The sequence below is a fragment of the Ambystoma mexicanum genome, chromosome 11 (genome assembly GCF_040938575.1).
Source record: "Ambystoma mexicanum isolate Mex_15411 chromosome 11, UKY_AmexF1_1, whole genome shotgun sequence".
In the NCBI taxonomy this organism is placed as follows: Eukaryota; Metazoa; Chordata; class Amphibia; order Caudata; family Ambystomatidae; genus Ambystoma; species Ambystoma mexicanum.
In genome coordinates, this window is record NC_090934.1 from 185,885,739 (window position 1) to 185,907,038 (window position 21,300).

The 21,300-nt window shown below is 47.6% G+C and overlaps 1 protein-coding gene across 25 annotated transcripts in view; it reads right to left on the reverse strand.

Moving 5' to 3' along the window:
* Positions 1 to 21,300, reverse strand: part of LOC138503201 (mucin-2-like) — a 1,598,433-nt gene that overhangs the window by 1,044,358 nt on the left and 532,775 nt on the right. For all 25 annotated transcript variants that reach the window (XM_069622774.1, XM_069622776.1, XM_069622767.1 and 22 more), the window contains one exon: positions 320 to 385. In XM_069622774.1, the coding sequence (XP_069478875.1) occupies positions 320 to 385 (66 nt within the window). The remainder of the gene's footprint in view (positions 1 to 319; positions 386 to 21,300) is intronic.

A 21,300-nucleotide genomic window follows, 5' to 3' on the forward strand; every position in this document is an offset into this window, starting at 1 on the left:
ATCTGTCCTTGTCTTTGTAGATCAATTCTTGGCATATCCATCTAGTTGTGGCCATCCATCCATTCCTTCATTTGTTCATCTTTGTAAAGCCTCCCACTGCTTCCCTTTGTTAACCCATCATTGTATCCACTGTTGATTTGGTCATAGGCTCATCAAGCCTCTCACCTTTAGCCATCAAATTGATTTCACTTTCATACTAAGATCCCAAGCCCACAGCCCCTATATAATATGCTGTCTTCAGCACCCAGCATTTACAGTTCCAAGCACCATAAACAATCATCATCCTTACAAAATATAATCTGATGGAACTTGCAGTTACCTGTTGATGGTTCTGCTGTCGTTGGTGCTTGTGTTGTTTCTGCTGTTGTTAATTCTGTTGATGTCACTGTCATAGAGAAGCATTTTTTTTATTATTATTATTATGGTATTTATTGAGCGCGCACTAGCTTCAAGCTTTACAGAGGTATACAACAATACAGATGCATAACGGAGTGCTTTCAGAAGTAACAACAGATAATCAGGCCACAAAATAAGAGAATGCGAGAAGAAGGAGATGAACAGTGGCATGTTTAGGCTCTCTAAGAATAGGGGAAGCTGTAATGTTAATCACATGACTTAAGTGTACATGATCAAGAGCCTTGCAGTGGGACTTTATAGGGATTCTGTGTAGGGATGTGCGCATCCAGCTCTGCTACAAAGAGCGTAGTTTTTTTTTGACTGACAGCTTTTGCGGATCCCATCCTTTTATGCAACATATATTTTACATGCTGAATTGGATTTAACATACATAGCTGACCTAACTGCACTTGTTCCTTAGAGATTTGGATGTATGATATAGAAAAATGAGGTGGTGGAAATTACTTGATTCATGGAATTTTAGGCAAGCTGAATATTGACTCTGAGCGCATTCAGCGCGCAAAACCCTCTGCGTCGATTCATGGAATTGACTTTGCAGGCCTTTTCGGGAACTTCCGGGGACTTTGTGCAGGTCAGTGAAGGCTTTGGGTTCTGTCGTACGCTATGCACGACACTCCACGCAGGGTGTGGTTCAGGCCTGTGCACTGATTTAAATAGGGGGCAGAACATGTATATTCCCTTTTCCCCATGCAGAATGAGGAAGAACGAGCAAGAACATAGGCGTGTCGAGGGATGGGCCATGCGAGGAAAGCGCATGCACAGCACTGCACTAAACCAAGCGTATTCATGGATTTGACCGTGCAATGTCATGTCAGGGAAAACAGCACGCAAAGCTCCTGAGCACAGCGCAACATGCGCAACATGAAAGCATCTACAAAGTGCCAATTGCGAATCACAGCACAAAGGTAAGGTCCGATCGGGATATGAGGGGTGAGGAAATGCAGGTTGGGGTGCCAACCGCAGTTAGGGGTGCGCATATGCAGATTAGCGTGGTGCAGCCACAGTTTACGGGGGTTCGCACGCAGATTTACCAGGCCCCAACTACAGTTATTAAAAATATGCATATTGTCGGGCTGCTGTTAATAGGTACAGGAGAACCCATGCAGTGTCACCGGGGTGCTGCCTTGGTTGCGGGGGGACAGCACGCAGTATTGCCAGGGTGCATGATGTTGCAGAGGAGGAGGGTGCAAAGGATGGTATATGTGGCTGTATTGGCTTTGCCTGGGGGCGTGTCGGCGGCGTTTCACGGGCCACTCGATTTTCTTTGTGCATTGGGTTTGTTTGCCACTTAAATTCCATGAATACGCAGAGCACGCAAAGCCGATTTCTGCGGGAGAGCAGGGGCATTGCGGGATCTTTGCACGTTGTCTATGAATTGGGCCCTAAGTGAATTAGCAAGGAGAAGTTGTCAAACTTTACATCGAGAAATCACCTTACTTAAACACATTAAAGACATCTTACATTGTTAGGCCTCGCTAGAATGCCTGAGCATCCAGAATCAATTCTTAGTGGTGCTACATATCTTTTTAAGGGTTTATATTTAAGAGAAGATTTGGGCAGTCTGAAAAGCACGGTTAATAAGCATCTGCCTATCTCACAGCCTCTGGGTGTAGACAGATACTTGGAAGGAGTTCCACATTTTAAGCATTGCTGATTGTTGACACAGTTCAGATTGGATTTACTTCAATGAAGATGACCGGGCCAAAATGAAAGAGAATAGTTCTGAGCTTAAATGCCCACAGGTGTTAATTGGTTTATCTTTTCCGACTTTCACAATATATAGAATGTGCTTCAATATTAGAATTGTTTAATTGGAATCTTGCTGAACTATGGTTTAATCTGCTATTGAACACATTTCTAACTTCAATCCTTGTTATTATGGAGAAGGTAATTTATGAATATGGCAGAATGAAGTAAGTAATTAATAGTCGTTTTTATTTAATGTTACTCTTTTTAGTAATTGTTTACTGTATTGTGGTTGATGAGTGTTAATGTATTTACAATTGTTCTTTCATGGCGCATGATATTCAGAAATAAAGAAAGGATTGATTATGAAATGCAATGTACAGCGGTCTTACATTGTGCTCTTCTGCCATTTGGTTGGGCAGACTGCATGGTGGTAATGGTAAATCATGGGGTATTTCCAAATGCTACCTGTTTAACCACTGTGCATAATCATCGATATTTAAGTAATTCCATTTAGCAATATTACCACCGCTAATACCGCCAAACTCTTGTGATGCCCACAAGTGTTGTAAACATCATGTTGTCAAAAAAGTAGTGAATGTAGGGCGTGTTATAAGGAACTACTGGCACTAAAGAAATATCATTATCCTTTAGATAAATGTATTTATTTATGTATTTATATTTAATATACTCATAGCCAACATGGCTTGTGTATATGCATAAAAAAGGATAGCTGTGGAGGCAGTAAAATCACAATGTAAACAGTTCATCAATACAGTAATAAGCAAGTAAGTCACTAAAATACCCAAAGTGAAGAAGATAAGTAGATAAAACAAAGCACAACTATCAATAAAAGATACCTTTTGATACATTTTCTAAATTTTCTTGAAATTTCATATAAAATGTAACCATAAAATACATAATATTTGAATCATTGCCTTCCATAAACTTATTCCACATACATGATTCATCCAAACAGTCCATTTCATTACTATAAGATTTGACGTATCTATTTTTCAACATCTTTAGGCTTTCACAATTAGTCAAAATATGCTTGAGAGTTTTATCAACATTTACATCACAGAGGCGGCACAAGCGTTCAGATCTAGTGATCAGAATTCTGGCACCAGCTATCTCTATTACAGAGCACACATTACATTTAAGCAGTAGATATTGTCTGATGACATGGCTGTCTGGATAAGCAAACATGTATCTTGGCAAAGATTCATGCACCATCCTATACGGTATGAAGGGGCCACTATTTACATTAGTAGCTAGCTGGACGAGGTTGGACTCATTGCTATAGCAGCTTTATTTATTTTTTAGCCATCCTTTACGAGATCGCTGCTTGTCTTCACTATTGTGTCTATTATAGGTTGAGAACCAAGTTGTATAGATTTTAACTAACTTTGCCAAGGTACACATACTCTCAAATTGATCCAGGCCAACACACGCGCTATGGAAACTAACCATAATGGTACCATTATCGAGAGACAGTAATTTCACATAGCCCATTGTTACCCTAGATATAAACTCAGCCGTAGTACCTTTGATATTGAACTCTAAACGTAGAAGTTCAACAGACAAGCTCTTAGCATTCTCAGTAGTATTCACAACATCTTGGCTTTAAAGAGATTTAACTCTTTTGTTAAATTATGGCCCCAAAGGTACACTCCATACATCAGTACAGGGACAATCCTAGTAGAGTATAGTAGCAGAATAGTCTGAAGTGACCACCCCCCATTCCTTCCTATAAAAGAGCTTAGCGCGTGAGTCCTCTTCATACACTTACTTTTTGTCTCACACCAGTGAATATGCCATTTAAGAGTTTCATCAACTATCACACCCAAATATTTATATTGTTGGACACATGCGACCGGTACATCGTCGAATTTCCACACAAAATAGGACGGACTTTCTTCTTTTTCCCCTTGACGGTCATAATTTTAGTTTTGCTAATGTTAACTCGCAGGCCATTTGTTTTTGCATAGATGTGCAGTCCATCTAACAGATTTTGGAGGCCTCTTGGGGTATGATCTTATAGCAATAGGTCATAGGCATACCCTAACCAATTTATTTGCTGGGTTCCAACCTTGACCGGGTTAGATTTTATATTATCAAGGGTATTTACAAAGTCGGCTAAATATACATTGAACAGGGTATCTGCCAATATGAACCCTTGCTTGACTACCCTACTTGTGGGAAAGGTGTTGGATAACTTACCCTGGCCATCAAGGCGCACTGTGACACTAGTATCATTGTGCAGTAACATTATCATGTTTGACAGGCCTCAGGAATGTTCCAAGCTGTTAGTTTGGCCCATAGGCTGTTGTGCATGACAGTTTCAAAGGCTGCAGTAAAATCTATATATGTACCATGCATATTGCAGTGACGTCTGGTCCAAGCATATGCTACAGCAGATTGTGAGATGTACTGGATTTAGGACGAAACCCGATCTGGTGTGGAGGAAGTATATCGTAGTCATTAATCCATTTGTTTAGTTCTATTAATAGTACCTTGGCAAATATCTTTGCGGGAATGTCCAGCATCGCGAGCACCTTATAATGTGCGGAATGAGCCCAAACTCCCTTTTTATGTATCTGTAAAATGTGGCCTTTATTCCAGGAATCAGGTAGTATGCTACATTCCCCACTAATACTGGCAAACTCTTGTGTGGCCCAAAAGTGTTGTAAACATCATGCGGTCAAAAAAGTAGCGAAGGTAGGGCATGCTAAGAGAAACTACTGGCACTAAAGAAATATCATTATCCTTTAGATAAATGTAAATTAGATAGCTCAAGCGCATAACCCCACATCCGGGGCATCAACCCTCAAAAATAAATACACACACATTTTGCTGCTTTTGTAACCCTCTCCCACACCTTACAATCCATGTCAATCCTCTTCTTTCGACCCCCACCATGGCCTGATACCTCGGGTGACGGTCTTATTGGGATGAGGTGGCGAAGGCCACACGTAGCAAGCGTTTTATTTAAATGTACTTTACTTTTTTCCAAGCAGGTGGAGGAGGGCCTGTGTTTTTCCCAGGCTGGGTCTTAAAACACAAAGCCGAGCACAAGTCAGCCTCTTGGCCCTGGCCAGAGCCCCACCTGGCTTGTCCACCTGTGCTCTAAAATGGTGCAGAAATGTACAGCTTAGTCACAGCATGTTGCTTCTACTTTTTTAAGAAATATGTTGGATTCTAAACATTGCTGCCCTCTCTATCTTCCTACAGACAAAGGGTGCTGTTAAACACAGCAAAAGGGCACCATTTTGTTTAACAAATCTCTGCCCTGTTGCCCATATCCACCTCCACCAGTTTCTCTTGCGATCCCATGTCCCTGAGGTAAACTCTTTAAATGTCACAGAACCCATTTTTAAATACTGGATCTGCTACTGACTCTAGGGAACATTATCCAAGGACACCTTAACTGCGCACCTCACAAATATGGAGACTACCTCGTCTTCACAGATACTTCAGCACCCCAACACAGACTCACCACATGCCAACACACCTTACCTGGAGCCTGTGGGTGTCTGTGCACTATCTACTGCCAGCATTGATCCATTAATGGAGACTACTGCCTCTTGAGTGATAATGCGCAAAGGCATACATTATAAGTTACTCACCGTAGTGACTAACGTACTCTTAGTCCCCTTTCCTCCATAATGTATGGGCGTCCCTTCCAAGGGATGGGAGACGGAACCTTTTTCACCAGAAAAAACCTGCTTCCCCTTTAAATTTAGAGGCGTGCTAGGGCGCGGCCCAGGGAGCATGCGCTGCCCTGACTCCACCCTCCGGCGCCACACCTCAGTCCCCATTGACACGTCGACAATAGACTTAACATTGCCTAATGACACCAGTATTATTAGTGGGGTGGTTGGTGGGACGTATGGAGGAAAGGGGACTATGGACTAAGAGTACGTTAGTCACTACGGTGAGTAACTTATAATTACTTTTACGTCCCATCCCCTTTCCTCCATACTGTATGGGCGATTACAACTGATTGTAGTCCCAGGGTGGAGAGGAGACCCTCCTTAAGCAAACAGGTTCCTAAGAACCACCTGTCCGAAAGCCGCATCAGATCTAGAGCTGGCATCCAAACAGTAATGCTTGCAGAAAGCCGAGGGAGAGGCCCAAGTGGCCACCCTGCTTATGACTTGCCAAGGGACATGGTGCTGGAATGCGATGGCCATTGCCTTGGCCCTGATTGCGTGGGCATGCATGTTGGCCGGGAGTGGCTTGTGCTAGCCCTCGTACGCTTCCTTGATGGCAGAGACCATCCAGCGGGAAATGGAGGTCTTAGAGGCCTGATAGCCTGGCCTCGAGCCTCCGAAAGTGACAAATAGAGCGTCCGACTTGCGGAAGCCTTTGGTCCTGTCCAAGTAGAACTTTAGGGCTCGCCTGACATCCAGGCAGTGCATCACTCTCTGTGCTTCGTCCTTGGGATCGGGATAGAATGAAGGAAGGACTATTTCCTCGTTCAAGTGAAAAGCAGATGGAACCTTAGGCAGAAATGCCAGGTGCGTCCGCATCACTACCTTGTCCTTGTGAAAGGTGGTATATGGTCCAGAGGCGACCAGCGCCTGTATCTTGTTGGGTAGAGCCTAGCAAGACCAGTGAGATGTTTCTTGACTATAGGGTTGGAGGAGGAAAAAATGCATTCCTCCGAGCTCCTGTAAGCCCCAATGGCTGCAAGGTATGTGCGGCAGGTGAGCACCTGTATTCCTGAATGAGCGAGGTGCGCCGAAAAGGAGAGTATGTCGTCCAGATTACAGGCCAAGGGGTCGATTCCCTTGGAGGATGCCCAGTTGCAGAACCTGATCCCTTTGCTTTTGACCTGGGCCCTGGTGGCTTTGCTCCTGGCGCCCTGTATGACCTCCAGATTGGCCTATGAGCGGCTAAGGTGCCGAAGCGTTACCTGCTCAGGTACCACGCTGTGAGGGCTAGTTTCCCTAGCATGGGGTGGATGATTCTGCCCCCCTGCTGTGCCAGAAGATGTGCTGTGTCCGTCGGGAGGTGTATCGGGGGCACCTCCGAGAGGCTGAGTAGTTCTGAAAATCATGGCCTTGCCGGCCACCATGGAGCTATCAGAATGATGAGTCAGTGAGACTCCTTGATCTTGCAAATTACCCTGTGGATCAGGGGGGTAGGCGGAAAGGCTTAGGCTTTCATGCTGGTCCACTAGCGGTGAAATGCGTCGCCCAGAGAGCCGGGGCACTGACCCTGCCAGGATGCGAACTGGGGATACTTCTTGTTGTGCCAGGTGAAAAAGAGATCCACTTGGGGATGACCCCACCTGTTGAAGATCTCTTGAATAACAAGGTGTTTTAGCTGCTACTCATAATTGTCCGCTCCCAGCCTGCTGAGCCTTTGCGCCTCCAGGTTGGATTCCTCCGGGAGGTGGACTGCCGAGAGGTAAATGTCATTTTCCAGGGCCCGTTTCCACATGCTGATCGCCAGCCTGCACAGGAGGGGATCTGGTGCCTCCCAGCTTGTTGACGTAGTACATGCTGGTCGAGTTCTCTCTCTTGATGAGGACAACCTTTCCCCAGAGAAGTGGTAGGAATGCTCTGAGCGCTAGTCAGATGGCGTTCAGCTCCAGCCAATTGATGTGGTATTCCTGCTCCTGTCGAGTCCAGGTGCCGTGGACTTGAGAGATCGTCCAGGGTGGCTCCCCAGCCCTCCAGTGAGGAGTCTGTGGTGATGGTGGCCTGCGGAGAGGGCGTCTGAAAGGGTTTGCCCGTCTGTAGGTTGCAGTCCATGGACCACCAAGTTAGGTCCGGATGGAGAGACAGAGGAACATAGATCATCTCGGATTGCGAGCCCCGCTCCTGATGCCATGAGGCCGCGAAGTGCAGCTGAATCCTTCTCATCTTCAGTCTTGTGTGCAGCACGGCTATCAGGACCACCGCCAGTAGACCCAGAAGAGGATGTTGGTACCAACATGCCGAGGTCCCCTCTCTGCCGAAGAAGTGGGCGGTGGCCCTCTTGATGGCCGAGATTTCTTCCTACGACGGGAAAACTCTCTCGCAGCACGTGTCCCAAATGAGTCCCAGAAATGTCAGCGTCTGTGTCGGGTGCAGCTGTGACTTCTTGAGGTTGAGTGAGAGGCCCAGGTCATGCAGTGTGTTCAAAAGGGCATGGGAAGAGTGGCGAATCGCATTCGGAGATGTAGTCCTGACGAGCCAGTCGTTGAGGTATGGGTAGATTTGGAGGCCCTGCGCTCTGAGGAGAGCCGCCACAGCGTTCATGTGTCTGGTAAAAACCCTGGGGGATGAGTTGAGGCCAAATGGAAGGACTTTGTATTGGAAATGGTAGCCCAAGATCCTGAACCGTAGGAAAGAATGATGGGGCTGTCAAAACGGGCCTTCTAGGTACGCGTCCTTCAGGTCCAGGGAGCACATCCAGTCTCCCATGTCCAATGTCTCCGCTATAAAAGCGGGAGTAACCATCTTGAATTTTTGCAGGGGTAGGGAGAGGTTGAGGGTGGAAAGGTCCAGCACAACTCTCAGGCCCGCCTGGTTCTTCTTCTGAATGGGTGAAAATCCTGGAGTAGAAGCCACAGCCACGCTGGGAGGCTGGGACTTCCTCCACTGCCTGGCTCTCTACGAGCGACCGGATCTCTGCCAAAAGAGTTGCTGTCCCAACCAGTGGGAGTGGAGGGGAGGAGGAAGGAGAGGCTGGGATAGGAGGGTGGCACCCCATGGATACTACAGAGAGGATCCAAGGGTCCGCGAAATTCAGGCGCCAGAATTGTGCATGGAGAGCAAGCCTGCCCCCACCAGAGACACGTGGACCCGAAGGGGCATGTCGTGCCTTCTTTCCCTCAGAGGCTGACGCTGAGGAGGGGGACTGGAAAAGCCCTACCCCCCCTTTTTGTTGTTTTCGCCAGTTCTGGGATGGCGAGCGCTCCGGCTGCCTGGATCTGCGTTCCTGGAAGCGCAGAACCCTCCGTATGTACGACCCTTCTCAGAGCGCTGCTGAGAATGGGTGTACGACTTGGGCATGGTCTTTGTAAGAATGGATAAAGACTTTGTTGTTTGTGAGCTGTTCTTCTTCTTGTCCAGCTCTTCGTCCGTAGAGGAGTGGAAGAGGCCACCCTCGAACGGTAGATCTAGAATGTACTCCTGGACATCAGGTTTGAATTTCATTGCCCGGAGTCAGGGTATTCTCCTCATGTCCGTGGCAATGCAGATGGCACGGCCTGAGGTATCGATATGAGCCACTTTGGATTCCATGAGGTCATGCGCCACGAGCTTGGCTTCCGCTAGCTCCGCCTTAAAGCGTGATTGGCATTGGGTGGGGAGTTCCTGGAGGAAGACTGCAATTTCACGCCATAACCGTTGGTTAGCGGCAGCAAGCATGGCATCTGCGTTGGCCTGACGCCGGTGCAAGGAGGCGTTGGAGTAGATATTCTTGCCGTACGCCTCCAAGATGTTCTCCTCCTTGCCTAGCAGTGCCGCAGAGGAGGAGACTGAGGACGACTGAGGCTTGGAGTATAGTAATGCTGCAGCGATCACAGAGGAGTGTGGCTGAGGATGGGTCGAGAGCAAGAGTGTATCCCCCTCCATCTGCCTGTACTTGGTGTCCAGGCGTCGGTTGACTGGCTGGACTGAGTGGGGCTTGAGCCAACCCTTCTTGGCCAAGGAGACTACATCGGTTTGCATTGGAATCCCTGTGCTGGCAGAGGGGCGTCTTGTGAGGACTTCAGCCAGAACCCCCTCTGCTGGCTGTTCGACCTCGGGTTGGGGGTATTAGGGAGAATTCTCATTCTATGGCTAATTTCCCTTACCTATAAAGTCCCCCAGCACCTTTGCTGGATTTGAAGGGTTTGTTTCTTTTCTCCTGCTAAGAGTGAGACTCTTTTTCCCACTCTTAGACATTTTTGCTATGTGTGTTCTAGACTATTTTTGAGTTTAATGTCTATGGGGTTTTTCTCACCCCCATAGGAACCATCTTGATTCACATGTGTTACACAGCACCCTCAGCGACCCCCAAACATAGACTTCATACCCTGGGACTGACTACTGTCTCCCAGGGCATGTTAAGTCCCCATTGACTTTACTAGTCAATTGTTGTGAACTAAACCAGTACAACCCATCTTACTATGGAGGTGCTGGAAAGGGTTAATAGTTTTTCCCTTATGTTCATTTTCGAGAGGGTACCGTACAGTCCCTCTCTCAAAAGTTTCTGGCTGGTGGCAGTGGTTTCTGCCATAAATATTCGACCGCAAATATTTTCCTATGGGATTTTCCCATTGTTCGAGGCCACCACATTTTCTGACAGCCTCTAACATACCGCCGGTTTATTTTTATATTATCTTGCCAGAACTTTAATATAAATTCTTTCTCGTGGCTTTCTATAAACTCATAACCCAGGTCGGGGATCCTTTGTTCGTGCGTTTGGCGGGCTTCCACCAAGAAGCCCTCCTTTCAACGCCACTAAGTCTGGGGACGGTCCATTGTGTGGGAGGGGGAGTAGGACCCCTGGACAGAGTTGCCTCAGCAACCCATGTCGCACTCTATCCTGATAGGCTGGAGGGTCTCTCACCAAGATGACCACTCCACTGTGTGAGTGACAGCTAGGCTGTATGAATGGGGCTCTTTTTGCATAAAAACAGGGTCCTGAGGACTGGAAGAGCAAGACGTCGCCACTGGAACTAAGAAGCCGAAGAGGAGAGAAGCCAAAGACATCTGCAACGACTGAACCACCGGTGAAGCCCTGCTGCAGCGTCTCACCACTTTTCTCCACACGACGAGAGAAGATCTTCATCTGTAAGATCCTTCTTCCCTTGAGCTGGTGGGACCAACCAGTTTGCCAATCGCCTTCCCGGACCTGCCTTGGTCGATACACCAGTACCCAGTACTCAGAGGCCGGATAGCCAGGCACCAGTCCACCCGGACCGCGATTTAAAGGAGCGTACCTTTTATTTGTCGGGCAGCACCGCAGCTGGTTTCATCCCTGGGTAGTGCAGTAACTCGAACCTTCCTCCATGACGAGAGCCTCTCTTCCTCTGCTGGATCCCCCGAACTGCAGGAACTACCAGGAACAACCGCTAACGCAGGAGCCACTTCTTCATTTTAAAGGTACATTGTTCCGCCAGGCAACCCTTTCTCTGCGGTAGCACTAAAGGTGTTTTAAATCCTTTACCTACCTGTTGGGTTGGCCGCCCCTCTCTCTTAACATTGTCTTTCGCTTTCTGCATCCACCTTTTCAAAATCGTTAACCAAAGACTTGACTGCAGCTACAAGAACATGTTGCTCCTGGGCCCTTGCCCTGTACCACTGACTCTGGCACAGACCTACTGACTCTGGCTACATTTGTTAGAACTGCCTTCTTTAGATTGATTCTCAACTAGAACTGTGTTGGTGCACCTATTTCTTATAACTAACCTTTTCTTCCCCTTTCTAAACTTGTGTAATGCCATTTTGCTCAGTTTTCATTTAAGTATATTTAATACTGATGCACTGTTTTGCTTAAAATGGTTCACAAACTAATGGGAAGCGTTGCTAGGGTGTGTAAGAAACTATATAACTTGTGCTTTCCCTCCCTTGTCAGAAATTGCTAGAGTATCCCTTGTGTGTAGTTTTCACTGTGCCGTTTTGCTCAGTTTTCACTCTGGTTCACTTGGTCTACAATTTAAATAGGGAGTGTGTATATTTTTCCCTGACTTAATTTAACTTGCTTGATGACTGTGATAAATGTGTTTTACTAGAAGTGTATAAAATAAATGTATATCTACTTTTTATTACAAAGCTTTGGTCAGTGTTTTCTTGTACCATAGTACAGTAGGCCTATTGTGTAAACCCTGAATACTGCTCATCTCCCTCTTGAGATAAGTCTCACTGCTCAGCCACTGCTACCAACTAAATCTTTGTGGTACAGACTGATACCAAAGGGGATGTATTGCTCTCACCTGTAGTCTTAATCTTCTGTAGCGCTCCCTAAGGGAACTGCACAGGATTCTGCCTAACAGGGGGAGGCCCAGGTACTCCACAATGCCAGCAAGAAGTTCATGGAAGGCCCTGGCTGAGGATGCGTGTCCGGATCCTCCTCCTCGTCTGTATCCTGCAGATCTGGAGGATCTTGTGGAGGAGGAGGGGTAGATGGCGCCAAAGACTGGGGTACAGGTACCACAGCCAGAGGCTGAGGAGGCGACAGAGGTTGCAGAGTTGGCTGTGGAGCCGGAGGAGGCGGCTGCACTGGGCCCTGGGGGCCCGATTAAGGAATCCGTGGTGCATCTAGCATGGTGGGGAGGACTTCCCTGACTGCTTCTTTGATGATAACCCCCATCTGTGGAGACCTCATGAGGCCGAGAAACTTCTCGAAGAGCACCTCCTCACTGTCCTCACTGAACCAAGAGGTGGCAGGGGGTACCAACGGGGTAGCGGGGGGCTGCTGGAGCCGCTGCATACCCTGCCAATACAGACGCAAAGGAAAGTTGCCCTGCGCAAATGAAGGGTAGAATGTAGGCCACGTACCTGGTTGAGTCCCACCTTGACACTCGTTCTTCGCCGAATTAGTGGAATGGTGTCGGACGGGTGCCCCTTTCTGGCGCGGCGGCCATTTTGTCGAGCTGCCTGCCACGTGTCGGTGACGTGTTGCTCAGCCCGCTGGGCCCGGCCTCATCCAGGACTCTTGCGTGTGGATCACGAACCCTACCCTGCTCCTCGGGCCTCGACCTGGTAGGTGTAACACCCTCGACCCAGGGGTCGGTAGAGCTGCGTTTAGGCTCCCCCTCGGACATATTGCCAGTAATAGGGCGTAGCCCCTCGGGCGTATTGCCAGTGTCAGGGCATAGCCCCTCGGCCATTGTGTCGGTAAAAGGTCACATGCCGAACAGGATTGCCAACTGTGGTCTGAGCCAAGGCAACATAGGCAGATGGCGTGGGGTTCTGAAGTTGGGAAGAGCACATTGCAGGATGGATACCTGCTGAACCCTGTAGAAGTCGACATGCGCCGGGGAGGAGCGTGACGCCTGAGGACTAAGTACCTGAATGATAGATAAGACAAAAAAGACAAAGAGAGGAAATATCCGAGCTTGGGATTACATGGTCGAAGACAAACCCAGGAGCGCTGGTGATTTCGGCCCGTTCCCGTCAACGCAGAAAAGGGGACTGTGGTGTGGCGCCGGAGGGTGGAGTCAGGGCAGCGCCCATACAGTAAGGAGGAAAGGGGACGTAACAGTATATTACATTTATCTCTTGGCTAGGAAGCATTTGTGCACCTTCTCAGCAGGCAGGATGGACGACTGAGTGGCCAACCCTCCTCCCGAAGCCAACCAGGGAGATCTGAGGGCATGTAAATGAGATGGGCTACATCCTTACTTCTTCCTAACTATATTCTCTTTTATGTTATCCTTACATTCTATATATGACACCAGTCCCCAGTAATAATTTTATTTTTGATTCCTCTTGATTTATATTTTTTGGGTAAACGCAAAACTATAAAATGGCAGACTGGCGTTTAGGTATGTGGGAGGATGAGAGCAACCAGGGGTTCTGATGCGCCCTACCTTCGTGAAACCCTAATGCAGGGCCTTGCTCACCATACCCGCCCCGCTCTCAAAGGATTCAAAGAAGACCAGCTGAGGCAAGCAGGTTCAGCACAAGAGTCCTAGAGAAAAGCCCCTTGTTTCTCTCTGTTCCGTCTCCCGGGATGATTGTTCTCTTTTTCAATAGATCCTGGATACTCTGGAATAAGGCAGAGGCCCTTTCCCTGCTTTCTGGGAGCACCATTTAACTCCTGACAAGGAAGGAATCTTTGAGAAGTCCACTTTGTGTCCCTTCTCCGTGATACTGCAGACCCATGGATTAAACCCCATCACCTTCGACTGGTATGTAAAAGCCCTGAGAAGGCCTCCCACCGGATTCAACTCTACCAGAGATGGATAGTCAGGCTCAAGATTTTCCAGTACCAGTTGGTGCATGCTGACCTCTGCTCATCGAGGATCTACATCTTCCTGGCAGAGATCGCCCCACTTTGGCTGCATGTTTTCTTAAAGGGACACCTGCTTTCTGTGGAAAGGGTACGAATATTTTCTGTCCTCAAATGTCTTCTTTATCATTCCATCCAAGTTGCGTTCAAAGAATCTCTCACCCTGGAATGGTGTATGGGGGATGCATATTCTTCTGGCCAGAGGCGTTGCTAGGGGGGACTTGAGGTGGCTATAGCCCCGGGTCTTTTGGTTGAAGCCCGGGATGGAAGCTCAGGGACTACAACCAAAAGGCTATAGCTAGCCCCAAATCCCACCAGTCCCGACATTAGCTTAGCCCCTGATCTTTTCCAGACCTAGTAACACCGCTTCTTCTGGGCAGCATCTGTCTTTCATTTCCGAATATGAAAATTGCATCTGGCCAACTGCTGCACTCCCTATTATAGCTACAGCTGGAATTGCTTCCATCACTTTATGACATGGGATGCACCTATCATTCCATGATGACCAGAGTTTCAACAGTCTACTTCCTCCTCCATTGGACAGCCTTAAGTACAGATTACGCTCGTAGACTGAGAACATTCCTGATTGCAAGGAGAGGTATGATCCTGTATAAGCCTCTTCAACCATTGATGCCTTCCCTGTAAGATGGTGTATCATAGAATCCACCTTGACATTGTTATGGCTGGACGTCGTGACTGGTCGTTATGGCATAGATGGGGTTGTGTGTTGGGATTACACTTACCTCTTCCTAAGAAGGCGCCCGCTTTCCAATGTAACGGTGCAGCCTCTGCAGCCAAACTGCCTGGTTGTGCTCCGCCCCCTCACCCGGATCCAGTACATCTGATGCTGGGGCCTGAGCAGCCGTGCATTGCTACTATCTTCCTAGCCACGCTCTGTTAGTCATGAAAGCAGGTTGTTGTCTTTTCATTCTGGTTCTATTCACCCTTTTCTCTCTGTCTAACTGTCTTGCTTGTGTACCTTTCATCTCACTCCCTGCAGCCCAAATTGCGGTCACCAACCGCTTCGGTGCCTTATGCGCGAATACAAACAGAGTTTCCAGAATCTGTTCAGCCCCTCATAACGTAGGTATTCTCCAGACAGATAAACAAAACTTTCATCCCCTACTTCAGAACACAACAAGTTACAAACATTTTGTCTCGTAGCAACACCTAGTGGAAGCTACTATCCTACGAACTACATCACCAAGCATCCCGCAGGAAACATCCACGTTAACTCCTGTCCTGTCTTCCGTAAAGGTATCAGGATTCATAAACATAGGTAAGCGTCTTCTTTACTATTCTTTCCTCACCTGTGATTCCATTCTTCCTTCGGAATCATTCATTTTGAGAATCACTAGAACCATGTTCCTTCGACTTCTTCCACAAGACGGCTATCGTCTCTGGAATCATAAGACTGGGTAATTCATCTCATCCTGGCAAACATTCTAAAAAGAGAAGTAATCTGTATTTTATCACTCAACACGTGTTTTGCATTTCAGTAACCTTCAGAAGGAGCTTATGATAGAGAGCATCTCAGACGCCCTCCAATCCTGCAGCACACAAACACCGAACATGAGCTACAAGGGTGTTTTCCCCCACGAGGGTTTCCCTTACTGTTTCTCTTCCCACCAGATATTACTGGAGTGGAGAATAGCGGTGAGGTGAATTTCTCCAATCCTCTGGTCCGTGAACAAAATAAGGTTGGTGCTTTACCATTTGTTTTAACCACTAAGAGATGGAGTAATTGTACAATTATTACTGTGATTAGTGTAAGGTACTTAATAGACCGTAATAGACATTCTCTGATAGATAGGTGGCCGTATCCTGGGCTGGATACCTTTTTGATTGGAATGTAAGGATTATAGTCTTCTCTGGGTCCACCCATCACCTGTTAAGTTCTTTTAGACCTGACCGGAAGTGTGTTTGAGGAGATAGCATCATATCTTCTGAGACAATCCGTTTTCTCGTCCTCCACTTTGCCGTCTGGGAAATCCAAATTTTCCCATATATTAGCAAGGTGACTTCTTCTTTGCAATGTACTGCCCCTTAGCATCTGGATCTTCTTGCTTAACTCATATTTTCTGCTGCCACTTTGCTATCTCTTCCTTTACCTCAGCTGCCACTGCCTCAGTGATGAGGGTCTGCAATTCCTCTGTTCTTGCGCAGACCTGGGGAGGGAGGAGCCAGGAATTCCTTTTGCTGCCCCTCCACCTTTATGGACAGCAGAGGAGGTTATCTGGTCCGTCTATGGGATCTGGTCCTTCTAAGTGAATGTTATGAATTGTAATGCTATTTATTTATTTATTTATGTATTTAATGTGTTACAGTTAATTAAAACTTTACACATAGTTAAGAAAATTACCTAAAATCCATAACATAAAATGTACCAATTCAATTTTTCTTTTAACAACCAGAAATATCCTATATAAGGCAAGGTGAATCGACTTCGAGTCTGAATTCAGGCACCTTAGCCAAAATGTGTGTTTCTTTATCGAATCCAGATCATGAAGCAGAGGGCCCTAGTGTCTAATATAGGTGAGCATGCAGTCAACACATGCTTCCCAGTTTCCAAGCTGGCCTTGATCTAACACAGTCTACAGAATCTGTCACCCTCCGGAATGGTCAAAATACGCCCAGTGTTGGTAACACCGGCACAGCAAAAGAATAAACCCTCCTTAACTCCTTGGAAGGGCATAGGGAAAGGGCCTGTGGCTTCTTTATTTTTTTAACACACTTTATTAGCATGTTTAGCACAACCAAAGAAAAAAAATAACAAACATACAAACAAAACATAACCAACACTCTGGCACCCTCAGCATGGATTCCACTACCTCTTTGTCCTCGTGGAGTGGTTTGCGGCTATGGTGTCTTGGTCTGCTGCTATCCCTTGGTCGGCTTTCAGATCCATTTCCGTTGCACATTTCCCCCTTTCAGGGGGGTATGCCGTATGTCTATCTATTTTCTAGTTAATGTTTGTACACGCTCCCTGGGTCGTCTATATCGCTCTTTGCCCTTTGTCCAAATAGGTCTGGCATCAGGGCGTTCCATGCCAGTATTTTTTGCTTACTTTCCCCTTCGCCTCTCTGCACAGCTCTCGTCCACACCACCATTTCTGCCAGCGCCCACCTCCGAAGATCCGACCACCATGCGTCTATAGTTGGACCCACCCTAGATTTCCATGCCATTGCTATTCGTTGTTTGGCCAATATGCACACCAGATCCTTTTGGGCTAGGTGCGTCCTTTGTCTGCCCCCTCTTGGAAAAAGGCCCAGTAGGTACGACTCGGGGTTCCATACTTGGATCTGGATGCCACCTCTCGTCACTCTCTCCTTTATTCCCTCCCAAAAGGTCTGTATCCCTGGGCAGGTCCAAAACATATGCAACAAGTCTGCTTATTCGTCAGAACAGCGGGGGCAGTTGCAAGATTGTCCCTGTTTCATCGTAGACATCCTTCTGGGTGTAAGGTATGCTCTATGCGTGAGGTACAATTGCGCTTGTCGAAACCTTGCGTTCCTGGACACTTTCTTTGGATACCTCAACACTCTGGCCCACTCCTGCTCACTAAAGGACCTTTGGAGCTCCCCCTCCCAGTGTTCTTTCGTCTGTGGCTCTTGCACATTGCTGGATTCTAATAACTGCTCATATATCCTGGAAGCCGTATGTCCTCCTTCTGAGATGTCATACCATGTGTCCAACCCCCCCTCACAACCTCTTCCTCTGGCCATTCTACCCATCTCCTCTTGATCTTTGTTATCATACGGTTATGTAGGAGAAACTGACCTCCATGAATATCATGGTCCTCCACGATGTTCTGGAATTCCGCCCATTGTCCCTCCTTTCGCAGATCGCCTATCTGTGCTACACCCTTAACTTCCCACTGGGATAAGTAAAATGCAAGGTTTCCTGTGTCCGGGCCTGCAAAGCCCGCTAGGGGAATCTGTGTTGAGCAGGGATCTTTCCGCCCCTGCAGTTTCCACGCTCTGCTCCACAGGGTTACTGCAAGTCTGACCATGTTTGGTAGGGTCGTCATCCATGATCTTTCAATCCATGGAAGTTCCCTCAAATAATATGGCTTCAGTGCAGGCTGAAACAGTATTGTTTCTACCCCCAGCCATTTGACCGCAAATTGCAGTTGCCCTGCCAGGTAGTATTTTTCAAAGTCCGGCAATCGAATGCCTCCTGCTTCGTAGTCCTTTTACAGAGTAGTCATGGCTATCCTGCACCTCCCCCCTCCCCACAGGAACTTTCGTGTTATTGTGTTCAGTTTTGTAAAGAAGGTCCTAGGTATGTCATATGAAATGTTCGTGAAATAATTTAACATTCGGGGCAGTACCACCATCTTCAGGAGGGCTGCCCTCCCCCTCATACCCAGAGGAAGTGTCCCCCAGAAGTCCATGGCCCTCTGCGTTCTGTCTAGGGCTGCCTGCGTGTTAACTTTGTGTATATCCACTGTGTCATGGTGCATTTCTACCCCCAAATATCGGAAGGAGCGCGATGCCCGCGTAAGGCCCAGGTCTGGGAACTGCTCCGCAGGAACTGTTCTCAGATCCACCAGGGGGAACAGTGAGGACTTCTCTTTATTAATGGCTATTACAGAGAGCCTAGTATATGCATCAATCGCTTCTAGCAGGCAGGGCAGGTTCTCTCGCAGGTTCCCAACAAAAAGAAGCATGTCATCCGCATACAGCAAAATTTGATGCACCACTCCCTCGCTGTCTAGCCTGTGTCCCCATACTCAGCTCTAAGGAAAGCCGCCAATGGTTCTAAGGCCAGTATGTATAGCATGGGTGAGAGTGGGCAACCCTGCTTGGTACATCTATATATATCCTCCAGAAATTTGAGATGTGCCGTCCAGTTTTTACTCTGGCTCTGGGGTCCTTATACAGCAGCCTAATCCATGGAAGGAACCATTCCCTATAACAAAGTGGGCTAGGACATTCAAGAGCCACCCCCAGTACACGGAATCAAAGGCTTTGACGGCATCTAGCGACGCTATAGCGCACTCGCCCCGTCCAATATTTGTCTGGTCCACCACATGGTGGAGCCTTCGGAGATTCCATGATGTGTTCCTCCCCGGGACGTAACCCGTCTGATCTGGGTGGATCAGCGTATTACCCGTTTTAGGCAGTTAGCAAGGACTCCCGTAATGATTTTGACATCTTGATTTATGAGGGAAATCAGCCTATAGAAGGCACACTCCAGCAGTGATTTCCCAGGTTTTAGGATCAGTATAATCACTGATTCCGACATGCTGTCTGATAGCTGTTCCGTCTCATATGCCTCTTGGAACGTTTCAAGCAATCCCAATGCTATAAAGCCCGGGGATTTGCCTGACGGCAGTTCAGAGATTATTGCTTCAATTTCTTCTACTGTAAGGGGATCATCCAGTGATTGGGCCTGTTCTTCGGCTAGTTTCGGCAATCTTATCTCTGCCAGGACCTCCTTTATATCCCCCGGCTCCACATCTGGGTTAGGGGCGTATAAACGCTCATAGAAGCGAGAAAATATCCAGTGAATGCCATCCTGGCTTCTAACTTCTATCCCAACCTCGTCTTGTATTGCATTAATTGGGTCCTTCTTACCTTCCTGCTTAGTGAGCCAGGCTAGAAGCCTGCCTGGTGTATCCACTTCCGCATGCAGCCGCTGTATATATTTCCCATAATCCTGTCTTCCCAGTTTCTCCCAGCCTTCTTCACATCTCAATCTCAACGCAATTAATTCTCTGGGGTCCTCCAATATATTCCCTGCCTGACATACCCCAAGTTCTATCTCCTTTTCCAGTTTACCAAGCTCTGCCAGGGCCTCTCCTCTTAGTCCTCCGATCTCCCCTATTGCAGCCCCCCTTACCATTAATTTGAACGCATCCCATAGCGTGCTGTTCCTCTCTACGCTTCCCTCATTGTGTTTTCGAAATACTCCTCTATCACATCCTGCAATTATTCCTCAAACTCGCCCTCCTTCAGTGCCTCTGCCCTCAGCGCCAAGTTGGTATCGTAGCCCTCCTATGAGTGTGTGCCCATGTTGCTAGTATTGGTGCATGGTCGGATAATGTGCTTGCTTTAATATGTATCCCCGTAAAATCTTTCAAAGATTCAGTACCCGCGAATAAATAATCTATACGTGTAAATATTCCGTGGGGTGCACTATAATGTGTGTACCCTCTCTTCTCGCCATGTACCTTTCTCCAGACGTCTGCCAGCTGCAGTCGGGTCAGGATCGTTTGTAACACCTTGGCTGGGGGTGCCAGCTTCTTGTGTTTGTAATCCGACCTATCTGGATCCAGAGTGCAATTGAAGTCTCCCGCCCAGATGAACGTTGCTTCTCTGTACTGGGCCAGTTTGGGTGAAAGTTTCTTAAAAAATTCTGTTGCATCGTGATTCAGAACAAATGTGTTTATTATGCACACTTCCTTATTTTCCAGCATTCCATGCACCAATCCTCCTTCTAAGTCGCGATCCTGCTTTATTAGCTGGAATGGTACCCCTGGGGCCACCCATACCAGTACTCCCTTCGCATAGTTCGAATATGTGGAACTGTAGATCTGTCCTCCCCATTTCTTGTCCACTTTGATCTGTTTTTCTCTTGTCAAATGCGTCTCCTGCAACATTGCTATTTTGACCTTCATTCTATTCAGCCAGGCGTATACTCAAAGTCTTTTAACATAGACATTAAGCCCCCTGACATTCCAAGGTGGGACCGTTATCGCATCTAAGCTCATATTCGCTGTGCTTCTTCCGGCTCCGTCGTCCCATAGCCTTCTATATCTCCGACTCCATGGGTCTGCGGCCAGGGGTGTTCCTCTGAACCTCGGCCCTGCGCTCCTCATCATTTCCGCCGCCTTCCGCTCCACTTTCATTGTTCCTGTGTATGCTGGTTCCTCCGCTGCCAGTGCCTTCTACCAACCAACCAACCACTCAACTAACTATAACTATTAAACCAATGCCCAGCCACCCTCCCCCTGCTCGGGCTCCGCTGCTTCTCCTGCTCCTCCCACCAAGGTAGGACTGGCTTGCGGCAGCGTGATGCCTCAAATTTGACATCTCAAACTCGTAAAAACACTGTGGGGTCTCGTGTCCTGTCGACCACTGTGGCAGTAGGCTCCGTCGCTCCTCTTAAATTTCTTCTGGCCTGCTTAATTTCCTTCGTCTTAAATGTCTCTGCTTGTGTTTGGGTTCCGCTCATCCTTGACGGGGTAGATTCCCTTTGTCGTTGGCATTCCTGGGTCCCTGCTGGGGGATCCCTTGCTGGTCCATCCAT